Below are 26160 nucleotides of genomic sequence, written 5' to 3'. Positions count from 1 at the left end.
AGTTGACAAGATGATTCTAAAACTCACATAGGAATGCAAAGGAAACAGAACAGCCCAAAAAATCTTTAAAAAGAATATAATTGGAGGGAGTTCTCATTATGGCGCAGTGGTCAACAAATCCAAGTAGGAACCACGAGGTTACAGGTTCCATCCCTGGCCTCGCTCAGTGGGTTAAGGATCCGGCGTTGCCGTGAGCTGTGGTGTAGGTTGCAGACGCGGCTCGGATCCCACGTTGCTGTGGCTCTGGTGTAGGCCGGTGGCTACAGCTCCGATTGGATCCCTAGCCTGGGAACCTCCATATGCCACAGGAGCGGCCCAAGAAATAGCAAAAAAAAAGGAGCTCCTGTTGTGGCTCAGTGGGTGAAGAACTCAGCAGAGTCTCCATGAGGATGCCTCTCGTATCCCTGGCCTTGATCAGTGGGTTAAGGATTCAGTGTTGCCAAAAGCTGCGGTGTAGGTCACATGCTGCTCGGATCCCAGGTTGCTGTGGCTGTGGTGTAGGATGGCCGGCCGACTCCACCCCTAGCCTGGGAATCTCCATGGTCCACGGGCACGGCCCTAAAAGGAAAAAGAGGGTGATGCGAGTGTCTGCCTTGTCTACAGCCCAAGTGAGACAATCAGATGGGACCCATTGCCTTTACTTTTTTTCTTGGCCGCGGCACTCACTGGATTTTTATTGTTTTATTTTTTATTTTTCTTGTCTTTTTGCCTTTTCTAGGGCCGCACCCATGGCATATGGAGGTTCCCAGGCTAGGGGTCGAATCGGAGCTGTAACCACCAGCCTACGCCAGGGCCACAGCAACGCGGGATCGAGCCATGTCTGCGACCTACACCACAGCTCACGGCAACGCCGAATCCTTAACCCATTGAGCAAGGCCAGGGATCAAACCCGCAACCTCATGGTTCCTAGATGGATTCATTAACCACTACACCACCATGGGAACTCCCACTCAGTGGATTGATGTGGGATCTCAGTTCCCGGGCCAGGGGTTGAACCCTGGGGCTGCAGCAGTGAAGGCCCTGAGTCCTAACCACTGGACCACCAGGGAACTTCCCAGTTTCATGTTAATACGGGCACCTACTGTGTGTGCTCACACGTGATCTGCATTCCTCATGTATGCAGCACAGTAAAACTGGGAGAGCAGATATGGTCCCGGGATGGCGAAGTCGGCTATGGCCCCGGGGTGAAGCCCGGTGGATACGGAGGGTGCCCATCCTAGGCGCTCACTCCTGCCCCCCTGCAGGTGCTGAAGTCCACCGGGGATGTCGCCGGAGGCCGGGCCCTCTACGAGGGGTATGCAGCGGTCACCGATGCGCCCCCCGAGTGCTTCCTCTCGCTCAGGGACACGGTGCTGCTCCGCAAGGAATCTCGGAAGCTCATCGTTCAGCCCAACACTCGCCTGGAAGGTAAGGAACTCCTGAGCCCTCTTTGGGGGACGGGGGGACCAGGCGGGGCCTCTGGGAGCACAGAGGAGGCCTGGGACCCACCCCAGCGCTCAGGAAAGGCTGCCTGGGAGGCTCCTGCTTCTCCCCTTCCCTGCCACAGTCCTCCCTGTGCAAAACCTTGGCCTCTACCCCCTACCTCCACTGCACACGCCGGGTCAGGCTGCTTATAAGGTGGCAACAGAAGGACCGAGGAGGCCAGCAGAGTGGGAGCCGGCAGACCCCAAGACTAAGAGGACAGTGGGGCTCTGCAGAGCCCACGGCCCCTCTCCCTCCTCAAGTGACGGTTCCATTTCCAAAAGCCCTGATGCCGTCAGTCCTACGCCTGCGCCTTTTGTAGCAAAGGCCTTGGGTCCCAGCACCCTGCTGCACTCACTGCCCTCCCGTCCCTTGACTCATCTTCCCTGACACTGGTCATGTGAGGCACCTCAGAAGAGGCAGTGCCGGGCTGAGGCTAGAGCGAAAGCCTCAGAACTGCTCTGCGGAGTTCCCATCGTGGCTCAGCAGTAACAAACCCGACCAGCATCCATGAGGACTTGGGTTCAACCCCCAGCCTCTCTCAGTAGGTTAAGAATCTGGCATAGGTCACAGATGTGGCTGGGATCCTGCATTGCTGTGAGCTGTGGCTGTGGCCGGCCACTGTAACTCCAATTGGCACCCCTAGCCTGGGAACTTCTATATGCCATGGGTTCAGCCCTAAAAAGAAAAAAAAAGAACTGCTCTGCCACCTTGGCCTGGCCGCTTGACCATTCTGGGCTTGGATGTCCTCATTCATGAAGCCAGGGTTGATGGTGTGCTGACACAAGAGTGAACCTGAATTAAGTACTTCCTTCAAGTTCCAAGTGCTTTCTGGGGACTAATCCTTGAAATCCTCACAGTAGCCCAGCGAGGTAGGTATTTTTACTACCCCCATTTTACAGATAAGGAAACCAAGGCACAGAGAGTTGGTTACCCAAAGCTTACAGCTTTTTACTGGGGGAGCCGAGAGGCAGATTACGAGCGCGTGTCCCTCACTGCCATCGTCACGGGCAGTTTTGAGGGTTAAATGACATGATTACCTGCTTCTGGTGAGGACAAAACATTTAGGAGGTTTATCCCAAACCCTTCACTCTGCACTCCAGAGGCGTCCTGGGGTTTGGTCCCGACCCCTGTCCCTCTCCCCTGGCTCGCCACCTGCCAGAGCGAGCCTCTCATTTCTCCCATCCCCGAGCTCGATCTGGTCCTGCAGCCTTTGCCTTCACTGTCCCCTCTGGTTGGCAGGCTCCTCCCCCAAATCTTTGTCTGGCTGAGCCTTCTTGTCATTTGGTCCCTGTTAAATGACATCTCCTGGGAGGGGCTGCCCTGACCCCTTCACCTAAGATAATCCCTTCAGCCCCGCTATTCCTTTTTTTTTCTTTTCTTCCTTTTTTGGCACGTGGAGTTCCCAGGCCAGGGATCAGATCTGAGCCACAGTTGTAAACTGTGCCGCAACTGCGGCAGTACTGGATCCTTTAACCCACTGTGCTGGGCTGGGGATCGAACCTGCATCCTGGTGCTGCAGAGACACTGCCGAGCTCATTGCACCACAATGGGAACTCCAGCCCCTCCATCCTATCACCCGGCTTCATTTCCTTTGTGCAGTCGTCGCTTGGCTGTTTTCCTGTCTCGGTGACCGCAGGAGCAGCATCCCAGCACGTAGCACAGGGCTGGGAGCCATTTGGTGCCTGTCAAATGAGTGAATGAACGAATCATGCCGGGCACATCGTGAGTGCCCGTTACTCGGAGAGCATCATCACTGCCTGGATTGCCCCGCCCTGGGCCAGCTTTGGGGATGAACTGCTCACTTCAAGTAGTTCACAGCCCTTTCGGAGTAAGACAGACAGAGAGACGATCTTACAGAAGAAGTCTTCATGGGGCAAACGGTGGCCTGAACACTTAGAGAAGGGACTGTCACATGGACCTTAGAGGGTCTCAGGGAAGGGTCTGGAGAGGAAGGGGGCATTAAACCTTAAGGCCTGAAGAACAGGTGAACCTTCAAGGGTAGTGGTGAGGAGGCGAGGAACCAACTTTTGAAGACTTCCATGTGCCAGAGTCTGGGCAAAAGCTTTTCATGGATTAACTCCCAACCACTCAGTGAGCACGTTAGTATCCCCATTTTTCAGTAGGAAACAGAGACACCAAAGGGTTGTGTATTTGCTTGAGGTCACACAGTTAGGGGGTGGCAGGACCAGGGTTTGAACTTGGGCCATCCTAACCTAGAGCCTGTGCCCTTCACTGCGTACATCCCGTAATGCCACTGAGCCGGTGGAGCAGTAGAAGCTCATTAGAGGGAAACGCTTCCCGTGGGGATTGGGGAGCACCCGTAAGTTAAATGGGCGCCCTGGGAATAGGCTCAGAGATTGTGGTGCTCATGGCAGCTCTTGGTGAGCATTCCCTCCATGCATTACTGCACTTATCATCAGAGAGTCTTCAGAGAAGCACTGTGCTCACCCCCACTTTATAGATGAGGAAGCTGAGGCTGACAGAGGTTGAGAAACTTGCCCAGGGTCCCACAGGAGACAGGGATGAAGCAATTTTTAGACGGTAGCTCCTGGAGGCCGAGGACTGTATCTTTTTTTTTTTTTTTTTTTTTTTTTTGCCTTTTACGGCTGCACCCATGGCATATGGAGGTTCCCAGGCTAGAAGCCTAATCAGAGCTACAGCTGCCAGCCTACACCACAGCTACAGCAACACCGGATCTGGGCTTCATCTGTGACCTACACCACAGCTCATGGCAGCGCCGGATCCTTAACCTGTTGAGCGAGGCCGGGGGATCGAACCTCGTGGTTCCTAGTTGGATTCATTTCCGGTGCTCCACGACAGGAACTCCCAAGGACTGTATCTTTTTCCCCTGATGTGCACTAGTGTAAATCTTCATTAATTGAACGAATGCAGCAATTCATTGAATGCTTGTCCTTTACTATTTCCTTTCTCATGGGGTTATTGTAAGGTTTAAATTGGATAATGAAACCTTAAGCACATTTTGGCACATGGTAAGAGGTCAGAAGGAACTAGCTGCACCTATGATTAAGATTATTATTCTGGGAGTTCCCATTGTTGGGCAGAAGAAACGAAACCGACTAGGAACCATGAGGTTGTGGGTTTGACCCCTGGCCTCATTCAGTGGGTTAAGGATCTGATGTTGCTGTGAGTTGTGGGGTAGGTCACAGACGCAGCTTGAACTGTAGGCCAGCAGTTACGGCTCCGATTCAAGCCCTAGCCTGGGAATCTCCATGTGCCATGGGTGCAGCCCTAAAAAGACCAAAATATATATATATATTATTATTCTCTTTCTCTATTAAGACCTTTTCCTGCTGCTGTTTTTTCTCCACCTCCTCCCCAGGCTCAGAAGTACAGCTTCTGGAGTACGAAGCCTCAGCTGCTGGCCTCATCCAGTCCTTTTCTGAGCGCTTCCCAGAGGATGGGCCCGAGTTGGAGGAGATCCTCACCCAGCTGGCCTCAGCCGATGCCCGCTTCTGGAAGCGCCCCTGTGAAGCCCCTTCTGGCCAGGCTTGAGCCAGACTTGTGTGGCCCCTCCCCCCACTCCATCAAACCAGCGTTGCAAGTGGCCCTCTTTGTGTGTGTGTGTGTGTGTGTGTGTGTTTTAGGGGCTGGGGAGGGGCAGGAGCCTGGACCTTGGTGCTACCTCAGCTGAGGGTGGTGACACTAAGCCCTTCCATTTGTCAGCACTTTCCAGCTTACCAAGTGCTTCCCCTCTGTTATCCCATTTGATCTGCGCTGCCCTCTGTGGGGTGGGCAAGGCAAGGCCCCTTATCCTGCTTCCCACCTGAGGAAATGCAAGTGACCTGTCTACATCCTACAGGACTCAAAATCTCTCCCAATGCAGTGCTCTTCGTGTGTTACTTTTATAACCAGAAAAGTAAATATTAGAAACCACCACTGTCTTTGCAATTTGTGTGATTCCGCCTTGCCTTTGTTTCACTTTTCATTTGCTCCCAGCAGGGTGGTGAGATCAAGGCCTGGAGGGGGGTGTGTGTGTCATTTTTAGGCTCCCATCCACATTTTGACATCACCTCTAAATATGGATATGCAGAGTCACAAAGATGAACAAGCACAATTTTTGCAGTCTTCATTTGTCACTTCTATTTTATTATTTTTAATCGTTTTTTTTTCCCATATCTTCTATTTTAAAATATTCCAGGAACTGGAGTTCCTTCTTTGGCACAGGGTTACGGGTCTAGCATTGCCACAGCTGCAGCGTATTTTGCAACTGCAGCTCAGATCTAATCCCTCACCCAGGAACTCCATATGCCCTGGATACGGCCATTTTTTTAAAAAAAAGAGAGAAGTTCAGGAACCTAAAAACTGGAAAGCCACAACTTCAGTAAGAATCCCAGGAGTTAATCTCTTCATCTGGGTGTTTTGTTTTTCTGATCCTGGACCTCTAGAGTAAGGAGGGAAGAAAAGACACGGTCCCTTTTCAACCCGGTTAACCATGAGGATGAAGGTGAGAGGAGGAATTGGCTTTTGCTGCCCATAAACAAACTCCTCTCCAGGCCTCGAAGCTTGCCGCTGACCCAGAAATGCAGGGCCCAGAAGCGCCTGCTGGGAAAGTTCAAAGATAAATGGTGCGAGCTAGAATGAGGGGCTGCATCGCAGCACGTAGGAAACCCAGGCAGAAGCCAGTGCATTCTGCACGGAGGCCTCTCCATCCCGGGCCGGAAAGCTGAGCCTCCGGAACCTTTACACGCGAGCTTCCCCAAACCCGGACGCGATTGGGCGCTGCGCGGAGGCTGGCCCGAGCCGGTTGCCAGGGCGACGCCTGCGAAGATGGCTGCTGCGTCTTCCTCGGATTCAGACGGCGGCAGAGCTGAGAGGTGAAGGCTAGGGTCCTTGAGGCTTCTTTCCCCACGTATATAAAGAGGGTGTCCTGGTCCCCGGAATCTGGGCTCCTGCCGTTCTCAGTGGCACTCGCAGTCCTTGAAAGCCTCTTAGAGATCACATAGGGTAACTGAGGCTCAAGGGGTGAGCGGGTGCGTGTGGGGTGACTCGAGGTCACTCAGTGTGGAGCCTGTGCTTGGACCCAGACGTTCAGTACCCCTAGTTCAGAGCCCCCTACACACCTCATACCCAGAGGCTGGCTCCCTCAAAGTTTTCTTCCCTTCCCTTGGGATTCATCTTCCGCCCGCCTGGCGACTCTTCGCCCTCTCTCCCAGCAGTGAAGCCAATTCGAAATGGCTGGACGCACACTACGACCCCATGGCCAACATCCACACCTTTTCCGCCTGCCTGGGTGAGTCTCTGGGACCAGGAATCCTGGTTCTGGGGAGACAGCGGAATCAGATGGTTCTGTAGTGAAACCTCTGGGATCCTAAGACCCTGGCTTATGGCCCTTTTGTGTTTTCCAGCGCTGGCAGATTTGCATGGGGACGGGGAGTACAAGGTAAGCGTTTCACCCCAGTAGAAAGAGAATTTGGCGGCAAGTGAACACCAGAAGTGAGATTTCCTGGTGGCTCCAGAGAAACTCATCGTAACCTGGAATTCGTGTGTGCTTTGAAAAAGCACATAGAGTTCCCCTGTGGCTCAGCAGGTTAAGGATCCTGCCTTGCTCAAGCTGCCTCATAGGTTGCAGATGCAGCTCAGATCCAGTGTTGTGTGTCTGTGGCATAGGCCGCGGTGCAGCTCTGATTCCTGACCTGGCCTAGGAACTTCCATATGCCACAGGTGCAGCCGTAAAAAAGAAAAAAAAATAAATAAAAGCACATTTAGTGTTAAATTTTATTTTTATGTAGAAGGTGAAGAGAAGCTATTGATTTTATTATACATACTGCAGAAAGTAAAGCAAAACAAAGCGCTGCTGGAGAATCTGCTAAGACAAAGCCTCTTGATTTTGTTGACGTAATTCTTCATTAGAAGAGCCCATCCCGGAGTTCCCGTCGTGGTGCAGTGGTTAACGAATCCGACTAGGAACCATGAGGTTGCGGGTTCGGTCCCTGCCCTTGCTCAGTGGGTTAACAATCCGGCATTGCCGTGAGCTGTGGTGTAGGTCACAGACGTGGCTCGGATCCCGAGTTGCTGTGGCTCTGGCGTAGGCCGGTGGCTACAGCTCCGATTGGATCCCTAGCCTGGGAACCTCCATATGCCGTGGGAGCGGCCCAAGAAATAGCAAAAAAAAGAAAAAAAAAAAAAAAAGAAGGGCCCATCCCTTCGTTAGGGGGTGGAGCGTTAGAATCTGGAGAGAAAGTAGAAGGGAGGAAAGAGGGGAGTTTTATGTTTATCAAAAGGGCATAGATTTGAAGATTAGCCATAAGCTAATCGTTGTTGAAGCTGGATGATGGATATTTGGGAGTTCATTATATGTCTCTCTGCTTTTGTATGTGACTGAAAATTAAGTGGTTAAATTGTAAATTTAATTTGAAATATAAAGATAAATTAAAATTTTTAAGGCACAGATTTTTTTTTTTTTTGTCTTTTGTCTTTTTAGGGCCACACCCGTGGCATATGGAGGTTCCCAGGCTAGGGGTCCAATCAGAGCTGTAGCCACCAGCCACCAGCTGTAGCCACAGCCACAGCAATGCCAGATCCAAGCCATGTCTGGGACCTATACCACAGCTCACAGCAATGCCGGATCCTCAGCCCACTGAGCAAGGCCAGGGATCGAACCCGCAACCTCGTGGTTCCTAGTTGGATTATTTCTGCTGCACCATGATGGTGCACAGATGGTGCACTCCCTAAAGGCACAGATTTTTTAAAGGTTGAGAAATATGTCGGGCTAAAGAAAGGAAGTTAACATATATTGAGTGTCTAGACTAGACCCTCTTTGAGGCATTTTCGCAAACATGGATATTATCTATTTCCATTTTGTTGATGGGGAAATAGATTCCGAGAGGCTCAGTTTAGCGAGTTTGTAAAAGGTAGCAGACCTGGCTCTGGCCGGTTCCCAGTCGTGTGTTTGTTCTCTTACAGCTCAGCCCTCAGCAAGGGCAGTGAAGCCACAATGAGTGTGTGACATGGGCAGCTAGAAGGGAATCATGCATGAAGAGGGCAGGAGGATTTGGGGGCTTTTGTCCCCAAATTCCTATCCATAAAGCATTCGGCAGTTCAGCAAGCACACAGTGAACCCTTACTATGTGTCAGGTGTTGTGCATACACTAAACTCAGCAACGAATCTATATATAGTCAGGAGATGTAGACACTGTCCTTAACTCGCCCATGATACTGACTGAACACCTAGCGCATGTTTGGGGCTGACTTGACAGCAGTGAAGCATGGAGAAACCCCCGACCCAGTGACTCCTGTGAAATGTTAATGCTTTTGTGTAATAACTTTGTCAATGGCTAATTTGTTTACTGTGGATTCCCAGCATTCATGGCTGGCACGAATTAGGTACTCGATAAATATTTTGGGGGTGAGTGAGTGGATGCTAAAATAGAATTGCGGAAAGTATTGTGGGAGCCTCAGTGAGAGAATGGTGCGATCTCTCTGCCTATCATGTGAACTGGTGTTGAAGGCTGAATGAAGTTACCACGAAGGCACGGGAGAGAGGAGGGCATTCTAGGCGGAGGGGACACACAAGCGAAGGCACAGAGGCTGGGAAGTCCCCAGCATATTTGGAAAGAGTAAATTCGAAATTAGAAAATTGAGGCCAATATAACACGATACTTAAGATTTCTAGCTTTGGATTCGGAGAGACCAAGGTTCAAGTCCCAGCTGTACATGTATTAGCTGTTTGGCTTTTACCTACCACGGCTTAGCCACAGCATCCTCGTTTGTGAAGTGGGGCTAATGATCACACTTACCTCACAGGTCGTTCTAGGACTACATGAAAGGATGTGTGATGTGGCCCCTGGCACACTACCCGCTCAGATCCATTCTGGCTGGGAAGGTGACAGAAAACAAGCTGGGAACCAGATCGGGACAATGGCCTTGCCTGGCAGCCGTGGTTGGCTGGGAGGGTGGAAAACAGCAGCTAAGGAGTTGGTTCTCCTCTCTGGGTTCCCAGAGCCCATCCTGCTCTGCGGGCTTGGTTCTGCATCTTTAGGTTTGTTCCTATTTGGGAGCCAGGCCCAGAGCCCACATATGAGTTTCAGGCTCCCCACTGACCTCAGCCACTGTCCTGGGGTCTAGAACAGTGCTTGGCCTCGAGCAGACCCTGAAGAAATGTTGAATGGATGAATAGCAAAAACATCGGCTGCCGCTGACTCTAGCACTCACCAGGTTTTGTAGTTCATCATCTCATTTGATTTTCTCTACACGTGTCATGTGGCAGGTATTTCCAGTTTGGGGAAACTGTGGCTCAGGAAGTTGAAATCCATTTTCTGGGGTCATACAGCTTGCAAGCCTTGTTGCAAAGCCTTCCCCCCCTACCCCCGCTGCCGCAATGGTACACGGTGAGCGTGTATGAATGTGTGCCAGCGAAAAAGCTAAGCCCAAGAAGAGGGGCAATAGAGAGGTCTTTAGACGCCGACCCTGGAATAAGCCAGCCTCTCTCTACAGCTGGTGGTGGGAGACCTTGGCCCAGGTGGGCAGCAGCCCCGCCTGAAGGTGTTTAAAGGACCCACGGTGCTGAGTGAAAGCCCACTGCCTGCACTACCAGCCGCCGCTGCCACCTTCCTCATGGAGCAACATGAGCCCCGGACACCAGCTCTGGCACTCGCGTCGGGCCCTTGCGTGTATGTGTATAAGAATCTCAGGCCCTACTTCAAGTTCAGCCTGCCCGACTTGCCTCCAAACCCGCTGGAGCAAGACCTTTGGAACCAGGCCAAAGAGGTAAGTGATGGGGCGGTGAGGACAAGAAGGCCAAGGTGGCAGCTGTGGGGAGTCCTCATCCTCATTCCCCACCTGGCTCTGGCACTCACAGGCCCTGCCTTTTTCCCATGCTGGCACAGGACCGCATTGACCCCTTGACCCTGAAGGAGATGCTGGAGGGCATCCGGTGAGAGCCCGCTTCCCGTCCACGTGCCTCCCAGCCCTCTCTCCCTCCTTCATCCCCGAGGCCTCCGTTAGACCCCCGGGGCCCTGATCCTCAACTAAACCTGCCGTGACGGCCCTCTCCTTACAGGGAGAAGGCAGAGGTGCCTTTGTCTGTACAGTCGCTCAGGTAAGGGCCCTCTGGAGGGCCGGGGCTCCAGAAGCTTCTGGGGGGAAGGGAGTGGCTGTAGAGTGGCCTGAGGAGGGCGGCTGGGCCCAGGGCGTGCAGATGTCTGTTCTCTGTGGCCAGGTTTCTGCAGCTGGAGCTGAGGGACATGGAGGCGTTTGTGAACCAGCACAAGTCCAAGCCCATCAGGCGGCAGGTGATGCCCCTTCTCTTATTTCCTTATTAAAAACATGGACAGTTTTGTAAAAAAAAAAACAAAGGCCACGTAACATTAGTGGTAAGTTCTGTGGCCCAACCCGACCAGTTTTACTTTACAGTTTCCCTTCTAGCCTGCGCCACGTACATACCACAAAGCTGCAGGGCTTCTCCAGGCCAGTTAACAGTGACAGCTCTGAATCGATGTACAGTTTTGTAGCTTTATATAGCTTTTATCTTCTTGGGGGAAACATAGTATATTTTCATTAGAGAAAATTTGGAAAATAAAGAGAAATATAAAGGAGAAATATAAGTGACTACAATCTCATTACTCCGAGCTATTTGCTCTTACCATTTTGGTACCTTTCCTTCACAAATACGCTGGCGTCTCCTGCTTCCCGTGAACCCTTGAGTATGTAACCTTATGTCCTGAGCATTAATCTGTAATAACTCCATTTTTAGGGGCCCCTGGATTTTTTCATTGATTATTCCTTACTTCATTCATAGTTTATGTAACTATTCATATGTAGATCATTGGACAAGAAGTGTCTCCTTTTTATTGACTTCATATTTTTCTTAGTTATGATTTTTTTTTTTTTTTTGTCTTTTTGCCATTTCTTGGGCCGCTCCCGCGGCATATGGAGGTTCCCAGGCTAGGGGTCGAATCGGAGCTGTAACCACCAGCCTACGCCAGGGCCACAGCAACGCGGGATCTGAGCCGCGTCTGCAACCTACACCACAGCTCACGGCAACGCTGGATCGTTAACCCACTGAGCAAGGGCAGGGATCAAACCCGCAACCTCATGGTTCCTAGTCAGATTCGTTAACCACTGCGCCACGACAGGAACTCCCCTAGTTATGATTTTAATGCTTTATTGATGAACCTATTCACTGATGAGCTTCAGTGGTTCCTGACCTAAGGGCTGACTCTTAGTCCAGAGATGGACTCCCAAAGCTGACCTCTGCGTTTCCTAAAGCCTCATAGGAACCACCCACTTCCTGTAGAGGCCACTCGAACCGAACACACTGACCAACACTTGGCTCGCCTCAGACCAGTTCTGTGAGAAACACTACTGTCTCCTGATGACCAGCACCTCAGATCCACAGTTGGCAGTATCCTTGCGTACTTTTGAAATCAGAAGTGGAGTTCCTGCCGTGGTGCAGTGGAAATGAATCTGACTAGGATCCATGAGGATGCAGGTTCAATCCCTGGCCTCACTCAGTGGGTTAAGGATCCGACGTTGCCATGAGCTGTGGTGTAGGTCGCAGACGTGGCTCGGATCCGGTGTTGCTGTGGCTGTGCTGTAGGCCAGTGGCTGTAACTCCAATTCGACCCCTAGTCTGGGAACCTCCATATGTCCAGGTGTGGCCCTAAAAAGCAAAAAAAAACAAAAAAACAAAAAAACAGGAAGTAAATTAAGTATTGCTTAAAAGATGCAGTTTTGGGAGGCAGGCTTTCCAGGTGTGCATCACAGTTACATGATTGGGAACCCCTAACATCCATGTTTCTGGAACATTTCTCCTTGCACTAGGCATTGAGAATCACTCTTCTTAAAGATTATCACACAATGAACGGCTTTATCCAAAGACACGTTTTAGCCCTGCTAAATTATTTCCATGGGAGAAATTTCTTAAAAAAAGGGATCATTCCCTTTTCTCTGGTTTTCTCTCCAGTCACAGTTAGAAAAAGGGCATATGCCCACTGGAGAAATTATAGAAAAGCACAGCGAAGGAATTAAACACCTGTGAGCTCATTGTCCAGAGGTAACCAAGGTTCCTACTTAAGGATTTGGCCTTCCAGCCTGTTTTTTTATTCATATATTTTTAAAAAACTGGGATAACATTAACATAACTTTCACCTGTGTTTTCTCTGGATATGTTAGACGCAGTATCCTTGCCATTGAATCTTCTTTTAAAATGTGATTTTTGTAAAAGAGACGCACGATTGGTAGTCAGGCAGGGCTTTTCGGTGAGAAAGTTAGGCCTGTTGCAGTGAACACCTTTGTGTGTGAACCTGATCCTCTTCCTCCCCTTTGCCCTTTCTCTTCCTGGGGCCTCCTGGGCGTGTCGGGGGAGTCGTGTGAGGGGCCCCCGGTGATGCCTGGGGTCCTTCTGCAGACGGTCATCACCACCATGGCCACCTTAAAGAAGAACCTGGCTGATGAGGACGCTGTGTCCTGCCTGGTGCTGGGCACGGAGAACAAGGAGCTGCTGGTGCTGGACCCGGGGGCCTTCACCATCTTGGCCCAGGTCAGCGTGGGCCCTGGCCCTGGGCACACCGAGGCCCAGAGTCTGCCCCCTCCCCTTCCCCCCGTATCTCCTGCCCCCAGTTAGTTCTTGGTCATAAATGTTCATCGCAGAAAGCTATAAAATGTAGGTAAGCACAAAAGGAAAATAATCCCAAGTCCTACCACCCAGACTTTTTCATGTTTGGACACAGATATATAATTTTACATGATTTTTTTTTTTCAAAAATGGCCTCATGGAGTAGGATCATAAAAGCTACTGTTTTCATAGCTTATCACTATCTTTCCATAACTGTGTAAGACTCGTTGGCCTTTTCAAAGGCCACGCAACATCCATTATAGAGATGTCCCATTTATTTACTTACACTGTCACCTGTCGTAGTTTGTTGTATTCAGTTTTTTGCTGTCAGTAACACCACCACAGTGGGCTTTGTTGCCCAAACATCTTTAAACGCTTATCTAAATGCTTCCTTAGGGTGCATTCCTAGGAGTGGCGTAGTTGAGTCAAAGGATATAGTTTTTTGCTACGTGTTGCCTAGTTTCCCTCCAGAAAAACCGTACAAGTTTAAACTGTGTCCAGCAAGGTGTGTGAGGAGGTTGGGACTTCGGACAAGGAACCAACTTGGGGGAACCGCTTCAGGTTAGAGAAGGGCTGGGGCTCCGCAGCGGTCGGGAGGTTTGAGTGTCTTCTTTGCAGATGAGCCTACCCAGCGTCCCCGTCTTCCTGGAGGTTTCTGGCCAGTTCGACGTGGAGTTCCGTCTTGCCGCCGCCTGCCGCAACGGGAACATCTATATGCTGAGGAGGTAGCCACATCCCTGGTTTCTGGGGCCAGAAGGGACGTTTCAGAAACCTGGTAGTTCCAAGGGCTGCACAAGAAGCGGGGGCTTTGGGGTTGGAATGTGGGGCTGGAAAGAGCTGAGAACTTGGGGTGGAAAGATGAGCTTAGGGGGCGGTCTGGAGGCTTGTCCCATGGGGTCCGGCAAAGCAAGAGACTGGAGCAGTGCAATCGGATAGTACAAGAGGTAAAAACAGTCTCACATGGAGTTCCCGTCGTGGCGCAGTGGTTAACGAATCCGACTAGGAACCATGAGGTCGCGGGTTCGGTCCCTGCCCTTGCTCAGTGGGTTAAGGATCCGGCGTTGCCGTGAGCTGTGGTGTAGGTTGCAGACGCGGCTCGGATCCCGCGTTGCTGTGGCTCTGGCGTAGGCCGGTGGCTACAGCTCCGATTCAACCCCTAGCCTGGGAACCTCCATATGCCGCGGGAGCGGCCCAAGAAATAGCAACAACAAAACAACAACAACAAAAAAAAAAAAAAAAAAAAAAAAAAAACAGTCTCACATATTTGTTCTCTTACTTAATAGGTATGTGACAGTTCCTTGCGCATCTGCTTGGCATTTCTTAACATTCATTTTTTTTACCTCAAGAAATATTTTTGAGGACCTACTATGTATTAAGCATTGTAAAAGGTACTGGAGATGTACCGATGAGCAAAATGTAAACACGGTCCCTGCCGTGGTGGGAAGACAGATACTAAAACCGAGATAGGAGTTCCCTTGTGACGCAGCAGGTTAAGGATCTGGTGATGCACTGCTGTGGCACGAGTTTGATCCCTGGCCCGGGAGCTTCCACATGCCGCAGATAAGGCCAAAACAAAAAGCAAAGGATAATATTGCAAATTGAATACATGCTATGGAGGAAAAAATACAAGCTTAATTGGGAAAAATAATGGGGTCAGGTTGATCAGCAAATGGAGATGACCAGAGGCTGAGAAGGAGCCAGGTGTTCAAAAAGTGGAGCAGGAGTGTTACGTGCAGAGAGGACATAAGCAGCCTCCAGGTGGGAATGGCGCTGGCCTGTGCCACTCAAGCCCGGTGGGCCAGGGAAGACTCTCCCAGGACCTGGCAGGACATGGTCAAGATTCTGAATTTTATCTGAAACGCGGTGGAAAACTATTATGGGGTTTTAGTCAGAAGAATGACATGATCCATTTACATTTTTAAAAGATAACTGCACTGGGGAGTTCCCGTTGTGGTTCAGCAGATCAAGAACCCGACTAGTTGGACTTCCCGTCATGGCTCAGCAGTTAACGAATCTGACTAGCATCCATGAGGATGCGGGTTCCATCCCTGGCCTTGCTCAGTGGGTTAAGGATCCGGCGTTGCCGTGAGCTGTGGTGTAGGTTGCAGGTGCTGCTCGGATCCTGCATTGCTGTGGCTCTGGCGTAGGCTGGCAGCTGCAGCTCCAACTGGACCCCTAGCCTGGGAACCTACATATGCCACAGGTGTGGCCATAAAAAGACAAAAAAAAAAAAAAAAAAAAAGATTAATATGCTGGGTGGCAGGTAGATTGGAAGGAGGCCCAGAGACCAGTGGGAACTCTCAGATGGGTTGTCAGATGGGCAGTGACTCTGGCACAGACTTGGTGATGAAGAAAGTTGGGCCAGAGCCTGTGGGGATTATCCCTACTTTATGGATAAGAGAAGTTGAGATGCACAGGCCAGGAAACTGAAAACAGTGCATTTACACAGGGCGAACTCCTCATGCTTTTCTGATACTTACTAAACCGCATCAGGCCACTGCTTTGTCTAACCTGAGGCACACTCACTGTAAACTGTTAAATGCCACCTTCTCACACAAGTCACCGTAGTACAGTTGGGAGGAAGGCTAGGAAGGAAAACACCCTTCCTGTGTCCCAGGGTCACACAGCGGCTCAGTCGCAGAGGTAGAAGTAACCCTGTGGCCATCTGCTGTGGGCCAGGGCTCCTTCCAGGACAGCCTGAGGGGCTTGGAACGTGGAGGGTCAGCCAGGGAGGGAGAGAGGGTTGCTCTGGGGCAGGAGACTGTGTCTTCATTCCACAGAGACTCCAAGCGCCCCAAGTACTGCATCGAGCTGAGCGCCCAGCCTGTGGGGCTTGTCCGGGTACACAAGATCCTGGTGGTGGGCAGCAACCAAGACAGCCTGCACGGCTTCACCCACAAGGTGTGCCCCGGGCCAGCACCACCCCCCAGCCCCTCCACGCATGTCTCCTCCGCCCCCCTTAGTAGGCGAGCCTGTCTGGGGCTTCCCTTCCAGCACCTTAGCCACCCCTCCTTTCCACCCTCAATCCCTGAGCCCCCGCACACTTAGCTGTTCCCTCCCAGGGTAAGAAGCTGTGGACAGTGCCGATGCCTGCAGCCATCCTGACCATGAACCTCCTGGAGCAGCAGTCCCGGGGCCTGCAGGCCGTCATGGCCGGGCTGGCCAATGGGGAGGTCCGCATTTACCACGACAAGGCCCTGCTCAACGTCATCCGCACGCCGGTGAGCTGCTGACTCCTCCTTGCCCCAGTCCCGCCTTTGAGGCTCCTCGGCTGCCTCTCCTTGATCCCACTCCCGCCACCCTGAACTTCACCACGTTTTGAAAATATTCATTGAGCATCTCCTGTGCACAACGGTATTGGTAGGATAAGACAATGACAGAGGAGTTCCCTGGTAGCCTAGTGGTCAAGGACCTGGTGCTGTTACTGCTGTGGCTTGGGTTTGATCCCTGGCCTGGGAACTTCCACATGCCGCAGATACAGCCCAAACAAAAACAAAAACAAAAACCAATGACTAAATCCTTACTGTCAGGAAACTTACATTCTAAGGTGACAGCCACCCAGAGACACAGCTAATTCAAAAACAAGGTAGACTATGGGGTTCCCATCGTGGCTCAGGGGAAACGAATCTGACTAGCATCCATGAAGATGAAGGTTCAATCCTGGCGTCACTCAGTGGGTTAAGGATCCTGCACTGCCACAAGCTGTGGTGTAGGTCACTGACACGGCTCGGATCCGGTGTTGCTGTGACTGTGACATAGGCCAGTAGCTGCAGCTCCTATTTAGTCTCTAGCCTGGGACCTTCCAGGTGCTGCACCTGCAACCCTTAAAAAAAAGAAAGAAAGAAAGAAAAGAAAAGCAGGCTGGAGTCAGATGTGGAAGGCCTTGACTGCCTTAACAAGGGGGGCAAAAGCCACTGGAGGATTTTAGCAGAGACGAGACATGATCGTGTTTGTGTTTTGCAGAGGCAGCCATGTGAAGGACAGACTGGGGAGAAAGACTAGGCTGGGAGCCTATTAGAAAGCTGACCCCAAGGGGCCAGTGATACTCAGTCTGGACCTGCGGCCGTGACCGTGAGGCTGGGGAGGGCTCAGAAACATAGGAAATCTTGGAGTTCCCGCCGTGGTTCAGTGGTTAACAAACCCAACTAGGAACCATGAGGTTGCGGGTTCGTTTCCTGGCCTTGCTCAGCGGGTTAAGGATCCGGCATTGCTGTGAGCTGTGGTGTAGGTCGCAGACGCGGCTGGGATACTGTGTTGCTGTGGCTCTGGTGTAGGCAAGTGGCTACAGCTCCGATTAGATCCCTAGCCTGGGAACCTCCATATGCCGCAGGAATGGCTCAAGAAAAGGCAAAAAGACCAAAAAAAAACCCCAAAAAAGCAACATAGGAATCTTGCAGAGGAGGCGGCAGTGCCCCAGGCCTCGCCTCACGTCCCACCTATTACACCACATCGGGCGCCTCCCAGCCTCACCTCCTCCTCCCACCCCCGTCTGGCTCTCCTCGCTGAGATATTTTCCCCACTGAATTCCGGCGTCTCCACCGTAGGATGCGGTGACCAGCCTTTGTTTTGGCCGCTATGGGAGAGAAGATAACACCCTCATCATGACCACACGAGGTGAGGGAGTCAGAGCTGGCGAGGGTTTGAGAGAGTCGGTGGGCCAGGCCAGCTCCTGGGAAAGAAGAGGTGGATGTGGGACCTGGGGACCTGGGTTTGGAAAGCAAGGCCTGCAGACACTTGTCCTTTCTGGGCTGGGCCTTCGATGGGGACAGCTCTTCGACAGTTTGATGTCACTACCCGGGGCCAGGCCCTGGCTGTGTCTCCTGTTCACCCCAGTATCCCCAGCATCTGCCCAATGCCAGGAACATCACAGTGGTCAGTAAATAACAGCTAAGGAGGGGATGAATCTGTGATAGGACACACTTCATTCCCTCCAGAAACTCCGTCTCGGCAGGAAGACAGAAGTGGGTTGATAGGAGGCAGATCGTTTGGGGGAGAAGCATGGGAAAATGGGGTGGAACTGGGGAGGACAAATCTTCCATCTGCCCTCTTCCCTAGGTGGGGGCCTGCTTATCAAGATTCTGAAGCGCACAGCAGTGTTCGTGGAGGGGGGCGGTGAGGCCGGCCCCCCACCAGCCCAGGCCATGAAACTCAACGTGCCCCGAAAGACCCGGCTTTATGTGGATCAGACCCTGCGAGAGCGGGAAGCTGGCACCGGTGAGGCCCAGGCCAGGTCCTTCCCCCTCTTCTTCCTCCACTGCCCAAGGCAGCAGGAACCGGGTGAACGCCGCCTGGGTGCTCTGAGCAGTGGGAGGAGACCTAGGTGAACTGGGTGGGTCTCTTGCCTCTGGAGGCCCGGGGACAGCCTCGGAGGTGCCTCCTGCCAACGAGAGCTGTACCTCAGGGTGGAAGGCGCGGTGGCCGAGGGTGAGAGCCCTTAGAACTCAGAGCGAGTGGCCACTTCTCGATGCAGGAATTCTCATGAGAGAAGTAGAATTTGATCAAGGTTCTTCCTTTCCCTATTCAGTTTTTCCTGCTCTTTTGTTTATTCGTTCATTCTTTCATTCAACACCTGTGATTAGGCCAGGCCTTGTGCCAGGTGCCTTGAATTAGGCTCATCCCTACCTAAAGAGCTCGGTATACCTTGCTAACTTCGTGTTGTGTGACAGGTGTAGAAGTCACTGTCAAGGCCTTGGAGGCACACAAGAGAGAGTGTGTTTGCCTGGGAGTCTGGGAGAGGCTTCAGAGAGCGATGCCGTTGGATTTGACGCTGAAAGATGCTTACAAGTCCACCAGCTGGAGGGGCTGGGGAGGGGTGATTTAGGGAGAGGCTCGGGTATCCTGATTCAAGCAGCATCTGCATGTGGCTGTGGGTACAGTGCAGGAAGGCTCAGTGGCCAGAGGGGAGGCTGGAAAGGCAGGTCGGCCAGCTCCCACAGGGCCTGGGATGCAAAGTTAAAATGTTTTGATTTATTCTGTCTAGTGGAGAAACGGGAAAGATGTTAGGCAGAAAAATACAGTAACCTGGAGTTCCCATTGTGGCTCAGTGGTTAACGAATCCGACTAGGAACCATGAGGTTGCAGGTTCGATCCCTGGCCTTGCTCAGTGGGTTAAGGATCTGCTGTTGCCATGAGCTGTCGTGTAGGTCGCAGATGCAGCTCGGATCCGTTTGCTGTGGCTCTGGTGTAGGCCAGCGACTACAATTCTAATTCGACCCCTAGCCTGGGAACCTCCATATGCCGCAGGAGCGGCCCAAGAAATGGCAAAAAGAAAAAAGAAAAAAAAGAAAAATGCAGTAACTTAACCTCCTCTATTTTTGAAGGGCTCTTGCTTGCAGTTTACAGGATAAATTAGAAAATAGCAAGTTCCTACTGTGGTGCAGCAGGTTAATGATCTGGCATCGTCTCTATGGTGGTGCAGGTTTGGATCCCCAGCCTGGCGCAGTGGGTTAAAGATCCGGCGTTCCTGCAGCCATGGCATGAGTGCAGGAATTGATACAGATCAGTGGCACATGTAGGATGTCCAGAAACAAGCCCTTGCCTTTGTGGGAAGTGAGTTCCTGATAAAGATAACCTTTCAAATTAGTGGGGAAAGGAGAGACTGTCCAAGAAACATAATTAGGACAACTTGTTTCCAGGAGAAAAAAGTTAGACCTCTACCTCATTCCAAACACAAAAGTTAATTCTGGATAAATTAAAAATAAACTGTGGGAGTTCCCTGGTGGCTCAGTGGGTTAAGGATCTGGCCTTGTCACTGCTGTGACACAGGTTCGATTCCTGGCCTGGAAACTTCTGTATGCCACCAGCAGCAGCACCTCCCACCCCCTGCCCACCACACGCCAAAAAGGAGAGGTTAAGGGATGGGATAAAGGCAGAAGGCGCGAGGACACACAAGGCGCGAGGACAGAAGGGCCGGGCCGGGCCCTCCGTCTGGAAAGGAGGACAGTGGAGGTGGAGCCGGAACCGTGGGTCTGGAGAGGGCTCTGAGGAAGAGGCATCCGATCCTGGCACATGATTAGATGTGAGGGGAACCTTGGTGGCTGGACGGGTGGGGGTGCCGTGAAATGAGGAGCGTCTCCGCAGCGTTGAGCTCTTGGTGTTGATGGGACGTCCAGGTGGTTGGAAACAGCAGGCAGGCGGGGCCCTGCACTGCTGCAGGTGAGCGACACTACCAGGTGACATGGGCCAGCCCCGAGCTGGGCACTGAGGACTCGGCAGTGGTGACCCCCCGCCCTCCGGAGCTGGCAGGTGTTCCTCTTGGGGTCACTGCCAGGGCGGGATTGTACAGCGGGGAAGAGAGAGGACGAGAAGAGCAGCCAGGAAAAAACTCGAGGGGACCCTGGCCCTCAGTAGAAGGAGCCAGCGGGGGAGGCTGGGGCTGTGCGGGCAGCCAGGAAGGAGCAGGGAGTGGTCCACAGCGTCCAGCGTCACCAAAGGCTGGGCTGTGGGCCTGGGTCCTCCTGTCTCCCACGTCCCCAGCCTCTGCCCGCTGTGCCTTCCTCTCCCCGCCCCTGTGGCCTCCTCCGCGTCAGCGCTTCATGTCGCTCCCCCAGCCATGCACCGGGCCTTCCAGGCAGACCTCTACCTGCTGCGCCTCCGGGCCGCCCGTGCCTACGTGCAGGCCCTCGAGTCCAGCCTGAGCCCTGTGTCCGCAACCGCCCGGGAGCCGCTCAAGCTGCACGCTGTGGTGAGTGCCAGGCCTGGGGGCATCGGGCTGCCTCAGGGCCAGGGGCAGGGGTCTGGGTGAGCAGGGACCCCTCAGGGCCAGGGGCAGGGGTCTGGGTGAGCAGGGACCCCTCAGGGCCAGGGGCAGGGGTCAGGGTAAGCGGGGACCCCTCAGCCCCAGAGCCGCCTTCTCACCTTCCCACAGGCCCAGGGAGTCCTCCTTCCTCCCCTTGGCAGGTGCAGGGTGGGGCCCACTCTCCAGCTCCCTCAGTCCACATGCTGCCCCAGAGGCATCCCCATGCTTGGGGTGGGGCACACGGGCAGTCACCTCGGGACATTTCTTCCTGGGAGCCCGAGGGACTCTTCCAGCTCTGGCACAGGGAGGACACCTGCAGGCCGACCAAGGGCTGAGACTGCCCGGTACAGTCAAGGGGCCGCCCAAGACTTGCACAGACACAGGGGGCTAGGAGCCCTCACTCAGACACAAAAGTGGCCTCGGGTCGTCAGGGCTGCAGCTCTAGGTGGTTCCCTGAGGTGTGCTGTCTGACCCCACTGGGTTTCCTTGCTTTGCTTTCTTTCTCTCTTTTTTTTGCTTTATAAAATAGATGTGAAGAAAGAATCCATACATCTTAAAGATAAAGATACAGGGTCATTTAATGCAGTTAGAAATACTTCCAGGAGTTCCCGTCACGGCTCAGTGGTTAATGAACCCAACTAGAATCCATGAGGATGTGGGTTCAATCCCTGGCCTCGCTCAGTGGGTTAAGGATCCAGCGTTGCAGTGAGCTGTGGTGTAGGTCGCAGACACGGCTCAGATCCCGCGTTGCTGTGGCTCTGGTGCAGGCCATTGGCTACAGCTGGGATTCGAGCCCTAGCCGAATTCGACTCCTTACAAATACTAGTTTATTTATGTTTTTCTAGTTTCTCATTCTTTTAAATTCAGTTTTGGTATCCTGTATTTAGTAGAAATCACATTTTCCTCTCAGTTTCCAGCTTATTAACGTAAGTTGTTTTTGTTGTGTTTTGTTTTCAATTGAAGTGTAGTTGATTTACAGTGTTGTGTTAGTTTCCCCAACTGAGTTTCTGATTTTTCTTTCCCTGAAGAAAGTGGGTAGGTGGAGAGAGGCAGAGGCTGCAGAGCCACCGAGAGTGAAAGGGCGGAACATGCACACCCAGGAGGACTGGAGCTGGAGGCAGTCCTGGGAGGAGATGGGCAGGGGCTGGGGGGGACCTGGTACGGGGGGCCTGCGTCCACCTTGCCCAGAGGCCTCTGTCAAGTCCTTCTCCCCTCTGGCCTTCGCTGACCCCTGTACACGTGGAGCGAAGCCTCTGGGCTCCTTGTTTATTGAGGTGCAGAGGGACAATGCATTAGAGCAGCTGAAGGAAGGTGACCTGAGGGCTTTGATGAGGGAGAGGCGGGCAGGGCCAGGGTGGACCATCGTATTCAGCACCCAGGGCCGCTGGGTCTGAGGGCTTTCTCCCCGCCCCCGCCCCCTCCGCAGGTTCAGGGCCTGGGCCCCACCTTTAAGCTGACACTGCACCTGCAGAACGTCTCTGCAGCCCGGCCCATCGTGGGGCTGCGGGTCTGCTTCCTGTACAACGAGGTGCTCTACGCCCTGCCCCGGGCCTTCTTCAAGGTACTCACCCGCCTCACAGACCTGGAGCGAGAAAGGGCGGGCGGGGAGTTCCCGTCGCAGCGCCATGGTTAACAAATCCGACTAGGAGCCTTAAGGTTGCGGGTTCGGTCCCTGCCCTTGCTCAGTAGGTTAATGATTCGGTGTTGCCGTGAGCTGTGGTGTAGGTTGCAGACGCGGCTCGGATCCCGCGTTGCTGTGGCCCTGGCATAGGCTGGTGGTTACAGCTCCGATTCGACCCCTAGCCTGGGAACCTCCATATGCCACGGGAGCGGCCCAAGAAATAGCAAAAAAAAGAAAGAAAGAAAGAAAGAAAGAAAGGGCGGGTCCTCACTAGATGCCCCCGTGTCTGGGGTGAGGGGTAGACAAGTGGCTGCGGTCACAGGGCAGACTAGGGCGCAGGAGGTCCCTGGGGAGAGCCCCCGAGACCTGCCTCCACTGCTTTTCTCCCAGCCCATGGGAGGCTCGGGGAGGCACACAGGGGCTCTGGGACAACAGTGGATCCCCGTCCCACCTGTGCCGCTGTCAGCAGCCTTTGGTGCTGGGGCATCCCAGAGCCTGCCCTGCTTTCCAGCCACTCGCGCAGCAGGCCTGGGAGCCCCAAGGAGAGTCTTCCAGAATGAAGGCCCTGGTTTTCCCCCAGGTCCAGATTTGACCCTAAGTTGGAAGGACCAGACACTGAGAAAGGCTCTGGGATGTGAAAGAACTAGCCCTGAACTTGGCCAGGGGTCAGGAGGTCTAGGGCTAGTTACAGACATGCACGCAGCCCTGGGGCCTTCCCTCCCCACCCCAGCCCGTATCCTCCTCAGACGGGCCTGTCATCCCTGCCCACCTGGCCAGGCTACAGCCAGGCGTGCGAGTGCTTCAGAATCTGCCAGACACTGTCCAGGCAAGTGGGCTGACTGCCTTACCTCCTTGTCCCCAAACTTAGGTCCCCATGCTGGTGCCAGGGCTCAGCTACCCCCTGGAGACCTTTGTGGAGAGTCTTAGTGACAAGGGCATCTCAGACATTATCAAGGTAAGTCACCCATGGGGACCAGTTGGGGAGGCAGTGAGAGTGAGTGTGGGCAAGGTCCCCAGCTGGCCGCCAGACGGGGTGGGGATCTGCACAGAGAGGCCTTCCAGCCTCCCCTGTGCCTTGGACAGAGCCCTGCTGCCCATCACTAGGGCCAGTGCTGACCGGGCCATGCCTGGCTTCTGCAGGGAGCAGGGGGTAAAGCGGAATTGCCCCTACTGCCACGGGCACCTTCTCCGCAGGTGCTGGTGCTTCGAGAAGGCCAGAGCGCACCGCTGCTTAGTGCCCACATCAACATGCCCGTGAGTGAGGGGCTGGCAGCCGCCTGACCCCTGGGCTGATGCTAAAGCCCCTGTGGAATCAGGACCAGGAAGATCCAGCCCCTTCCTCTGAGCCGGGCAGAGTCACTGCTCCCAGGCCCACTCCCAGGCAGCGGCATGCTGGGGTGCCAGCCTCCCCTCCTCTCCTAAGTGCCCCTTTCTCACCACCTGACCAGAGACCTGTAGCAGCAAGTCAGTGAATACCTGGGAGGTTGAGGTCTTTGCGCCCCAGGAAGCCCAGGCATTGGCCCTCGGACTCCTGCTGCTCTTCTGCTCTCCCCACTTTCCCCAAAAACCAGACCCAGGTCTGAAGGAAGAGTTCCCAGTGGTTCAGGTGAGATGAGGGCATAGGCCCAGCTGCTTCCTCTAGGCACCTCTCTCTGCTGTGCTGCAGAATTGGCAAGGGCCCAGCCTGGACAACAGGCTTTGCTTGGGTGATGCTGAACCCTCTCTGGTTCCCTGGGGTTCCAGAGGCTTGGCTGCTGCCAGCTCAGCTTGCAAGCAAAACACATGCTCTGATCTTCTTTCGTGACCTCAGCAAGGGGCCCCTCTCGCTGCTCAAGGGGCCCTGAAAATAAATGCCTTCCCGGGGGCTGTTCTGAAGTCTTGAGCTCAGCCAAGCCCTCAGGCCTGTGATGCTCCATTAAGATTGCCAAGGGAGAAGCTGGTACGGGAGGGGAGAGGGTGCCCGTTCAGGGAGCCCCCACCAGGCTTCTGCAGACCACACAGCTGCTACTCCTTGGAGGCTCGGGCCCAGAAAGCCTCCCAGGAAAGGCGGGCTCGGCTAGACAGAGCAGAGTGGGGCAGGAGCACACAAGAAAGGCATCTCTGGGGTCCTGGGGGCACAGGAGGCAGAAGCCCAGAACCGCTAGTCAAGACGCTCTTCTGTGCCCTGGAGCCCAGGTGAGTCAGGTGAGCGGCACGTCCCCAGGGCAGTGGCCACAGTTGAGAGATTAGCTGCAAAGACATGGACTGTGGTGTGGTGTGAAGCTGAAGACGAAATGAAGGTGCAGGTCTAGACCAGAAGGGCCAGAGAGCCACAGTCCGGCCCTTGGTGCCTCCTGGAGCCCCTGGCTGGTCTGCCTGGCCCACCTCACCGCCTTCTTCTGGGTTAGTGCCACCAGGGCCCCCGGAGCCATTTGTGAGCCACGAGCCCTACTCCCTGAGGAAGAACCAGCATCTTCCTCTGTCTGAGCAGGCGCAGCCCAGCGTGGCCAGCAGCTCTGGCGGGGGGGCAAGTCACCAAATCCCTGCGTGTTTCGGCCTCCCCAAGTGTAAAATGAGGCGGTTTGACCAGGTTCAGCTCTTTAACATCCTAGAGCTTGGCAGCCCCTCTAAGGAAACAAGGAGTTAACTCCAGAAAGAGGTTCTTGACGGGATAAGTGCAGGGCTTTTGCTCTTGAGACCAAGCTGACTGATTCTGCTGGGCGACAGCCTCTGTGCCCAAGACACTGAGGGACAGCCCACAGCCACCACATCCTTCCCAAGGAGGGCACTCTGGGGCCAGGTTAAGAAGCAAGGGGTCTGGACCAAAGGAAGAGCCCACCCCCCTCCTCTCCTCCTGGTCTAGACATGCGCAAACATAGGCCTGTTGGTCAGTGGTCAGGAGTTCCTAGGTGCAGTCCACCGAGGCACAGCCGGAGTAAGCCGGGGCTTAATCTGGAGATGGAGACGCCAGAGGGAGTGTCGCCGTCAGAGATTTCAGCTTGACCTGAGCGTCTTCTGAGAGCTTATCAGAGATGAAGGCCTGCCCTGGAAGGTCCTAAGTCCCTTGTCCCTGGAGCTGTCACTGGGACCAGGCCAGACGGCCTTGCAGTCCCTTTCACTCCAGTCAAGTGATGAACTGTGCGAACTCGGAACAAAGAGGTCCGACCTGTTCCTAAGCCCAGTACCTAACGTGAATTTCACGTTGTCATACTACATACCCATTATTAAAAAATACGTGCCCGGCACTGGTGTGGACGGTGTACCTGTGGATATGCTTCACCAAATGAGGGGGTAAAAGAACTATGAAAAAGACATGGGGTCCAGGAATCAGGGAATCTGGCCCAGAACATGCAAAGACAAGTCCCAGGAGAAGTGGCCGCTGCGGTTCTAGAGAGCAAACAGCACTCACTCAAGCAGGGAGGAAGGGATATGTCCAGAAAAAAGAGGAACTGTCACGCAGGGTTGGGGAAGAATTAGCAATTGGCATACACTGAAAACAGCAAATGAAAAAAAAAAAAAAGGTAATTACTAACTCCATGAAAAATAAGTACCCCAAAAAAATAATTTAATTATAGCCCAATTCTTGGCTCAGCAAGAAGTGGATTACTACTTTCAGATACTGATCCATACTGACTTTTTAAAAAGTCACTAGGGAAAAAAAAAATTTTCTCCAATTTTCTCTTTTCTCTCTGGAATTCCGATTAAGCATAGTATCTGATAAATGGTAATTCCAGAGAGAACAGGATTGACCCTGCAACGGGAACAGTGGTGTCTTGGGAGCAC

General features: G+C 53.2%; 2 protein-coding genes across 12 annotated transcripts in view; both read left to right on the top strand.

Annotated features, from left to right (window-relative positions):
• Positions 1-5358, top strand: part of DPP3 (dipeptidyl peptidase 3) — a 39497-nt gene extending 34139 nt beyond the window's left edge. For 6 of the 7 annotated variants that reach the window (XM_085010689.1, XM_005654655.4, XM_005654654.4 and 3 more), the window contains 2 exons: positions 1245-1407; positions 4805-5358. In XM_085010689.1, the coding sequence (XP_084866815.1) occupies positions 1245-1407; positions 4805-4977 (336 nt within the window). In that variant the 3' untranslated portion in view covers positions 4978-5358. Of the gene's footprint in view, positions 1-1244; positions 2137-4711 lie in introns of all 7 variants that reach the window. The other variant, XR_014836818.1, reaches the window with a different exon arrangement.
• An 873-nt stretch (positions 5359-6231) lies between these two features.
• Positions 6232-25622, top strand: BBS1 (Bardet-Biedl syndrome 1). Of its 5 annotated transcripts, none has more exons than XR_014836820.1 (17): positions 6232-6299; positions 6642-6715; positions 6831-6865; positions 9919-10191; positions 10311-10357; positions 10484-10522; positions 10643-10715; positions 12833-12964; positions 13658-13764; positions 15820-15940; positions 16102-16260; positions 17584-17653; positions 18095-18253; positions 19805-20723; positions 22204-22338; positions 23267-23353; positions 23593-25622. XR_014836820.1 is itself a non-coding variant. In XM_013994049.3 (17 exons), exons 1-17 carry the CDS (start codon positions 6253-6255, stop codon positions 23677-23679), a joined length of 1779 nt encoding a protein of 592 aa, XP_013849503.1. In that variant the 5' UTR covers positions 6232-6252; the 3' UTR covers positions 23680-25622. The 5 variants fall into 5 exon arrangements, 3 of the variants coding, with proteins under 3 accessions (XP_013849503.1, XP_003353805.1, XP_084866849.1); XR_002341430.2 differs by having other exon boundaries at positions 6639-6715; XM_013994049.3 differs by having other exon boundaries at positions 20590-20723.
• Positions 25623-26160: the final 538 nt, after the last annotated feature.

Source organism: Sus scrofa, chromosome 2 (genome assembly GCF_054392235.1).
Source record: "Sus scrofa isolate SSC_HxYL_T2T_F1_AM1 chromosome 2, Sscrofa_HxYL_maternal_Yorkshire_Landrace_v2.0, whole genome shotgun sequence".
NCBI lineage: Eukaryota > Metazoa > Chordata > Mammalia > Artiodactyla > Suidae > Sus > Sus scrofa.
Note: the sequence above shows the minus strand (reverse complement) of the source record. Positions and strands in the feature narration are given on the sequence as shown.

What these genes read in the sequence shown, in the direction of transcription:
- BBS1 (XM_003353757.5), top strand. Translation starts at nt 6,253, where the DNA reads ATGGCTGCTGCGTCTTCCTCGGATTCAGACGGCGGCAGAGCTGAGAG. An exon ending in ATGGGGACGGGGAGTACAAG is followed by an intron (nt 6,866 to 9,918) that starts GTAAGCGTTTCA and finishes CTCTCTCTACAG; the next exon opens with CTGGTGGTGGGAGACCTTGG. An exon ending in TTGTCTGTACAGTCGCTCAG is followed by an intron (nt 10,523 to 10,642) that starts GTAAGGGCCCTC and finishes CTCTGTGGCCAG; the next exon opens with GTTTCTGCAGCTGGAGCTGA.